Genomic DNA, 8,670 nt, shown 5'->3' with positions numbered 1-8,670 from the left:
TTATTCACTATGAATAATACATTGTGTTGCTTGGCAACCAGCGTAATAGAGTTCGGGACACAAGACAATAACTTTGTTTTCCAGGGTTGTTTGAGCAGAAGAAGAGAGACAACTAGCTAAATCCCCCTAGTGCTCGATATTTAACGCTGAGTCACCCTTGTGGGGAAAGAGCCGTTTGCTACATCACTCTATGCATGAAGTCCCAATGAATTGGTACACATGATACTTTGTTGACATCAACAAACAGATAAATTGTTCAAGAGATTTCCAACGGTTTGTTGTGGAAGAGATTTGAGTGAGATTGAGAACAAAACAAGTTTCATGTTCAGCCTTGAAGACCCAACACTCTCTTAATAGTAAGGTTGTTCCTACTTGACTCAAAACTACAAAACTACATTAGGGTCCTAACGTTTGCACCTTCAAAGTCTTCAAGCACACTAGAATAACTTCTTGCTTCAAGCTAGCAGTTGCATCCTTAGTCGCCAATCTCTACTTGTATAGTCCTCACCGTGGCTATACCAACATCGAGGAGTATGTTCTTGTGTAAGCTAGATGAAAAAATTAGTCCCTTAACTGTATATTGTAAACAATCATTCAAAATCAACTAGAAGGGCACTAGATGTAGTGTCAACTCGCCTCCTAATTAAGCTGCCACATCTCCTCCATCCCAACCATTGACGGGTCCCCACCTCCTCCGCTTGTCGCTCAAGCGGTGGAAGGAAGTGGGACCCTGCACACGCACTCGGTGTTGTAACGAGGTTCCTATAATTAGGGTTATGTGTTGTCGTGGTGGTGTCATTTAGTTTGTGGCGGCGGCGAAACATCGAACAATATATGGTACCCACACTTCAACACCATCTGAGTGGTGCAATTGACATCGTCAAGGAGACAATTATTTTGTCTTATGGCCAGGCGTGTGCTCCAGTGTGTGATGTTGGTATGTTCAGTGGAATGTTGGTATTTTTAGTGGCATTTTTTTTCTTGTGGGTAGGTTGTTCTGGCCCGTGGGAGTACACTGGCTAAGCGATTGGCTCCCACATCGATTATTGTTTCTACAATACACCTTGGAAATATATTATGATAATTATTAGGGCACACGTCAATAGCACATCCCTAGTAAATTAGGATAATTATTTTAACTAAAACTAGAAAAATATTATCATGTATACCACCACTTAATTAAATATCCACTCTGTTTCAATGAATAAGACGTACACACGTTCCAAAATTATCTTTCAGTCTATCTATATAAGTCTTATTTGATGCAAAACTGATATTATTAGTACAAATCTAACTATGTTGATTTTGTATGATATAATTGAGATATTGTTGATCAAAACTTTGGTCAAAAATTTGTATTGAAACATTGTGCTCTTTACTCGTTGAAACGGAGAAAGTGCATTTTCTACGTCAAAAGTGAAACAAAATGGCCCTCAAAGAAAAAAAAAAGTGGGCACACTGAATAAGTTTATCTTCTATTTTTCCTAGCATGGAATAATGCGGGCCCATGGCCAATACGAACAAAACCACCTTGTCACGGACGAACAGTAGGCAGCACTGCCGGCTGGCCGGGTACAGTACATGGACTGATTGCACGGCACTGTACAGACACTCGTATGCATGCATCGATAACGGATACAATCATAGACCACATCTAGCTCTTGTAGAAGTGACCACACCATCAACACAATGACTTCAGTTCATCCACATACATTTGCTTGTTGCATTGAAAGTATTCCAGCAAGTCAAATATATTGGGCCTCTCCTTTACTTATTTTTCACATGGATTATCCTAATATATATATATATATATATATATGTACATATGCATTTTTTTGCTGGAGAATCGAGAATTACTAATAGTGAAAGTGTAGCCATTAGAAGATACGTATATAAATGATGTAGAGTGGACTTGATGAGTTATTAAGTGCAAGAGGGAGAGAAAAAAGACGACGGATGCATGTAGTATTATTTTCACATAGCTGTAGTATTTTTCCTTGATTCGAGCTTTAGCTTACAGTTGCTTCTACCCAAAAACCAAAAAAATACAGACTCCCCTGCATTGCTACATCCCTCCATCGAAACCTCAAAGCTTGCAAGATCATGAGATTATAAACATGAGATAGAGATGGAGAGAAAGAGAGAGAGATTACCCAACTCAAAAAGCAACGTGGTGATCTAGGGTAGCAGCAAGCAGTGGCCTGACGCGAGCTTGGCTATGCCTGTGCGGTGATCAGATGCAACGTCGACGAGAGGAAGAAGGAAAGCAAGTACCTAGCTATGGCTACTCATTCCATGCCATGGCTCGTTGGTGCTGTGCTGCTGCTGCTGTGGCTGCGACTGTCCATGCTGCTGTTGCTCGAAGCAGGGCGGCATGCTGGCGTTGTTGGTGGCGGTGTTCACGGCGGCGCCCATGCACGAGGAGTCGAAGCCGGCGAGGCCGAGGATGTCGCGATGCGAGAAAGCGCGCAGCCCCAGGAAGTCTCTTGTCATGCCGTCGTTGGGCCCGCCCGTGGCGCCACCTCCGCTGCCGTCCTCCGCACCCCGGCCGTGGGATGCTGTCCTCGCGAGGGTCATCATCTGCTGGCTGTTGAGACACGACAGGCCGAGCCCGAACGTGGCACTGCCGGCAGCACTCGTCGCCGCTCCGGCCATCTGGGTGTAATGCGGGCTCGTCCCGCCGGCTCCGGCCCCGCCGATGGTGGCGCCCATCTGTGCCGCCTTCTGCAGCAGCGCCGTGGCCGAGAGGTGCGCGGCGGCCGCCGGCAGCAGCTGCTGATGCTGTTGCTGCGTCGGCGCGGGTGCGGATGTGGCGGAGCTCTGCGCGGTGGCGTTGCAGATCGGCTGCAGCAGCGGGTGGTGGTGGACGTCTTCGTAGGGCATGGTGGGCCACGGCTGCATCTCCGGCTTGACGGCGTAGTTGCAGTGCTGCTCCTGCTGCTGCATGATCTGGTGCTGCTGCTGGTCCTGGAAGGCGACGAGCTCCTGGTGCTGTTGCTGCATGAGCTGGTGCGGCGGCGAGTAGAGCATGGCGTGGTGGTGGCCCTGCGCCATGACCGGCATGCCTCCGATGGCCTTGGCGCTCTCCTCCGTGAGCGCGTCGCAGAAGGCCCGGTGCGTGATGAAGCTGTCCCGCCTGCATGCAATGCAGTGCAACGATTAAAGAAAGCGATCGGATCGAAAGGAAAAGCAAAACTTTCTCCGGTTTCTTCGTTCACTTGTCATTGTTGCCATGCCGTGGCGTGTGAGCTCGATCGAAGAGAGAATCAGTCAGGCAGGGAAGGACGCATGGAGGTGACAGCACGGGGAGAATAGTGTAGGCAATTAGGCTATAGAGGGATAGCGTAGGAGGAGGGAGGAAGGAAGTCAGGGATGGGAAGTCTGCAAAGAGATTCACATGTCTGAATTCTCCTGCCCCAAAGCTCGATCCTCATCATCAAAGTATCTCTCTTCCTTGTCCTATGGGCCTAACTTTGCTCCTTTGTTTGTTTCCTCCCTCCTTCCTTCCTTCTAAAATCTCTCTCCTGTTCACACCTCACACGCTCCCACACTCGCACGAGCTTGCACCACTAGCTGCTACTCGGTGAATCTCATCCATGGCCGGAACAAAAAGAAAAACAAGAACAAAGAAAACTGGCCCATCTTTCTTTCCATGGACACATGATGCTTCTTCTGCCTTGCCTGGTGGTCTGGCCATCTTCGCCTCTCTCTCCCACAGTCCTACTGAGGCAAGCAAGCAACTACGAGTGGTCACGATCGAACACGAATCACACATCATCACTACAGCCAGTACCTTACTTCTCTCGGACTAATTACGCCCTAAGATAGATGAGTGTCAATTCGATCTCCATGCAAACTAATGAAGTGCAATGGATGTGAGTGGAGAATGAAAATGGGAGGAGGAGGGAAGGATCAAGGAATGAACAAATTTACCTGGAGAAGACGGTTCCGCAGTCGCACTTGTACTCCCGCGTGCCGCAGATCTTGGAGTGCGCCTTCCAGTCGGACTGCACGGCGTACTTCTTGGAGCACTTGTCGCACTTCCACTTCTTCTCGCCGTGCTTGCGGAAGAAGTGCTTCTTGATGCCGGTGAGGTCGCCCAGCGCGCGGGACGGGTCGTGGTGCACGCACGACGCCTCCGGGCAGATGTACACCTTCTTCCGCACAACCTCCTTGCTCGACCGCTGCTTCAGCTTCCACGGCAGGTTGTGCCCGCGACGGTGAAGCTGCAGGTTCTGGTCGCGCTGGAACCCCTTGCCGCAGATCTCGCAGAGGAAACGGTTCGTCGCCATCAGGGTCGCCGGAGACAGCGCAACCACCTCAGACTCCGGGTCTGCATCGTGCATAATTTGTTCCATGAAAAAGACAACACAGGATGCAACAGGATAGGAACATGCGCGTCAGTCCAAGAACTCATCATCGTTTCATCAGAAAGAAGAAGAGAAAGGACCTACCGGGGTTGCCAGGGAGGCTTCGCTTCCGCTTGTTGGAGGCCGTCGTCGGAGTCGGGGGAGGGGGGTTGGCGCCGGCAGAAGCGGAAGTGGTGAGGTTGGACATGCTGTCCTGATCTGCCGATGCTGCTGCCTCCGCCTCACCAAGATGCTGAAGATGCTGATGAAACATACAACCTTGTACCGCCTTGATCTTCGCCTGCCTAGGTATATATCCCAGTCTTGCTACCTCCCCTTCTGTCTCCCTCTCTACGTAGGGGAGCAATAAATTGGTGCTGCTACAGAGGGAGCATTAAACTGAAGAATGGAGGACGGGGGCAAGAGTGACAAGAGTTCAGAGACCCCCGGCCGGTAGCAGCCACTCCCTCTCGTCACGCAGCAACAGCTCAGGGAATAACACAGCTATCAAAGGAGGGGAAGGAGACAAACAGGGGGAGGGAACTGGAACTGGGGGTGGTCAATGACTGGAAAGCAATTCAGATTCTCTCTCCCTCTCTCTGGCTTCTCCCTCCTCTCCCTTCTTTCTTCCTGCAAGGCTCCTGCAACCCTTCTTTCTCTCTCTACTTTCTTTCTCGGCACTCCGAGGCAGTACAACAAGCTACAGCAAGAAGCCAGGAGCTGGCTGCTAGTGCAGAGAGGAGGAGAGAGACAGGAGATCAAGAGCTATGCAAGCTGGAAGAGGATGACCGCCATGAGAGAGAGAAGAAAAGGAGAGGGTTGGCAGCCATGGGGGAGGAAGAAGGCTGAGCAAATGGAAGGAAGGGCACGCCAAACCGAACCCCTCCTCTCCTGCTTTATCTGCTCCCACTTACTTTAGGGCCAAAAGGAAAAATATATACTGACCAAATGATCAGCTGAGCCTTCTTCAATTCATGCACTCTCAAGTTAACATAAAAACGCAGAGAAAAAGATATAGTAGTAGAAAGCAACTCTTCTTTCCTTCTTGCACTTAAAACTTTCATGAGTATTTCTAAGATGATGATTAGCCAGCTAAAATGGAAATTAAGTATAATTCAAAAACTGTATATATATAGTACTATGATCGGTTACTTAGGAGTAGAAACAAACCATAGGCGGTGAGCACAGCGACACCCCCACGCACCACACTGTGACACTGGTAGCAATGCTGCACCGATGTTGAGCTTTCTGTCTTTTCCCTCGTCTTACAAATGTAGATACTTTCTCTCTCATCGTCCCTCTCTGAATTCCTGCTTTTCTTTATGTAATCGGCACTGTACACCCACTCGGTTGGTACACTATTGATCAATCCCCCTCGCAGCAATTAGATAGGTATATAGATATATAGATTCCCAGTTCACACATTTGTTTTTTTGTAAATTCTAGGGCCTGCATGTTGGGATGATAAAAGAAATGCAGTGACGTCCTCTGGTACATGTATGTGTATACCAACCACAATGCAAGACATGCATAGCTACATGCCATGTGATTTACCTGCCTTGTCTTCTTTATTTTCCCTCGGTGACTCACCTTGGACCCCATGCATGCATATCATACATGGGTGGTCATAATTCAAAAATAGAAATCCTATCTTGTTCATGTCATGGACCAGTATGTCTACGGGACATGAGAGCTGCTGGCCAGCTTGCTTGCAAGACCCACACTATTCTACGGTGCCTAAACTTTCTGCTTCTTTCTACTGAGATCAAAAAGGAGAAAAGTGGATTTCTGGTCAGAAGCTGAAAAATTACAAATTGGAACCATCAACTTTTTTTATTAGAGTAGTGAAAGCATGTTAAATAATATAGTAAGCACTAACTTAATTTTCTATTTAATCTTCTCTTCCATTAATAAATATTGTTAGAGGGAGCACAGTTCGAGATCAGTGACACTGAATTTTTAAGTAGAAATATGTGCGACAAATAAATATGGACACATGTAACTATATCAAAGCATCTCCAGTCGCATCCCTCAAACGACGTCTAGCAAAAGAGCCGGATTGGTCGTTTGGGGGACATCCGGACATAATTCGTGTTTGGGGGGCTTCCATTCCTAGCCGTGTCCCCCAAACATGACCTCCAAACAAAAAGCAAGTGTAAAAATCGTGTCCGACGTCCCTGATAGAGCCTCTATACACAGGGGATGGGCTAGTGACGCCGGACAATATTTGAGGCACGTCCGGACCGAAGCGGTCTTTGGAGCGTGCGACTGGGAGAGGTTATGTGTCCGGCGTCCTCCAAATCCCTTTGAGGGACGCTTTGGGGGACGCGGCTGGAGATGCTCTCAATGACTTGCAACTATAGTTATCAACTTATTCAGTGTCGCGTCATGTTTACAAGAGTTATTAATCAATTTCATGTATTAGACTCGAGTATAAAGTAGAAAAGTGATCTTCAAGGAGACAACCTAGCATGTCTCATCATAAAAATCAGACCAATGTAAGGCCTGTTTGAGTTGCAAAATCACCGGAAAAAAAGGAGAAACACATGATAATAGTAGCATGCCATAATCAACCCTATGAGATTTTAGAAGGTTGTTTGATTGTGTACATCATACCATATGATTTTTTTTCCAATAGTGGTTCTTCGTTTTTAGGTTCATGTTACTGTAAAATTTTCTAAGAAATAACTTTGTAGTACTAAATTTTCGATATTTATTATGGATCGGAGAAAGTAGTAGAATGGAAACGTTAGGAGTAAATTCATGTGGTTTGCAATCATACGTGTCAAGCAGCCGACGTAGGAAAATCGTTTGTCCAAAATCTTTGAACCAAAGAGGCACCTATTCATTTAGCTCGTGAATGAAAATTTGAGTAGCAAGGCATAAACCCCCTGCTTTCTTGAGGAACATGGAAGTACATCACGGGATGATGGACTCACCTTGGATTCTCTGTGCATGCACACATGCATGGCAATCAGAGAAGCGAGATTAAGCAATAATTATACATGCTCGGCTCGTGGCGTCATGTTGCTCTGCCTGAGCAGTGCAGCGGTGTACAGCAACAGTTGTGGTACTAGTACTAGTAGGGGTAAAACGCATAGGAGGTTGTGTGCCTATCTACCTACACCGCCATAGGGTGCTGGGGAAATTTGGTACCTCAAAAAGATAGAGACGTATTTTCCAAAGTTGGCTAGTGACTGGAGCCTGCATGCTATAGCTAGGACTTCATGTGACACACGCACCATTTTCTTTTGTGAAAGGGAACACACACCACATGTTACCATGCATATGGTAAGTACTGGGTAACCAGGTTACCAGGTGTACCCATTGTACCACTGCAGGTAAATAAATTCTCCTTGTGCCTGAGCTTCCATGCAACGCAACCCAAGGCTTTGGACGTGTTTGATTACTTGCATGGATTTTAATCTTTTACCTTGCACCTTTACGTGGTGACCGTGAGCTTATCAACTTAACAGTTTTGTCATTGCATGTTACATGTGATCACACATATTTAATACAAGAGGAAATACATAATCACCATGACGAGGACAACGATAATGAAGTCCTTCGGCCTACTAACGCTGACCCGTTGTGAGTTGCACCCTTCGGGACTCTATCATTCTCATTTGTTGCTCTAGGAACTCAAAGTAAATTTTCTGCCTCCTCTATAGTCTTAAACTGTTTATGGAAGTTTTTCTTTTGTAACACGTCACTTGTGTATTGCAATGAGTTGTAGACTCCTGGAACCTTTCCATGGCATACCACATACCACTTGTTTGTCTACCAAGATATGCAACATAAGCATGCAAATCAAGTTCACAACACCAGATATACAACATAAGCATGCATGACTCATATAAGGAAAAATGCATCACAAGTTCAAGTTACCAACTAGTGTGATCCTACGATCACATTAGCTACTATGGTGTCACCCTGGCCACCCCACCAAAAGAGTGTGTAATCATGCCACCGCAACTTCACCATTTGAGGGGTTAGTATATATACCACCTTACAAAATATACATGTATTGGCATAAGATATACATGTCGTTGACGGACGCCGCCATGGATTTCGCGAAGCTAGGCGATTCCTTGGGATCGTTGGGCCGTGCAACACTGCGTGGCGGTGGAGATATTCTGCCAACTTCTTCTCCCTCTCATCGTCGTTAGGTGGCAGCGGTGGTGGCGCACGGCTAGGACGACGGAAGTAGAGGCGGCCCTAAGGTAACATTGTGTCCTCCTTCTACATCTTCGGCACCCGGAGGCCCGACTCGACCTTGGGGCCGATGGGCCGAAAGATGACCCCCCCCCCCCAGCTCAAC

General features: G+C 47.1%; 1 protein-coding gene across 1 annotated transcript; it reads right to left on the bottom strand.

The window, feature by feature from the left end:
- Positions 1 to 1,943: 1,943 nt before the first annotated feature.
- LOC124665017 (protein indeterminate-domain 7-like) lies at positions 1,944 to 5,240 on the bottom strand. Its single transcript, XM_047202416.1, has 3 exons — positions 4,455 to 5,240; positions 3,934 to 4,333; positions 1,944 to 3,136 (listed from the first exon to the last, which is right to left on the bottom strand). Exons 1-3 carry the CDS (start codon positions 4,621 to 4,623, stop codon positions 2,275 to 2,277), a joined length of 1,431 nt encoding a protein of 476 aa, XP_047058372.1. The 5' UTR covers positions 4,624 to 5,240; the 3' UTR covers positions 1,944 to 2,274.
- Positions 5,241 to 8,670: the final 3,430 nt, after the last annotated feature.

Source organism: Lolium rigidum, chromosome 6 (genome assembly GCF_022539505.1).
Source record: "Lolium rigidum isolate FL_2022 chromosome 6, APGP_CSIRO_Lrig_0.1, whole genome shotgun sequence".
Lineage (NCBI taxonomy): Eukaryota > Viridiplantae > Streptophyta > Magnoliopsida > Poales > Poaceae > Lolium > Lolium rigidum.
The sequence above is the reverse complement of the archived record's forward strand: the minus strand, read 5'-3'. Positions and strand labels throughout refer to the sequence as shown.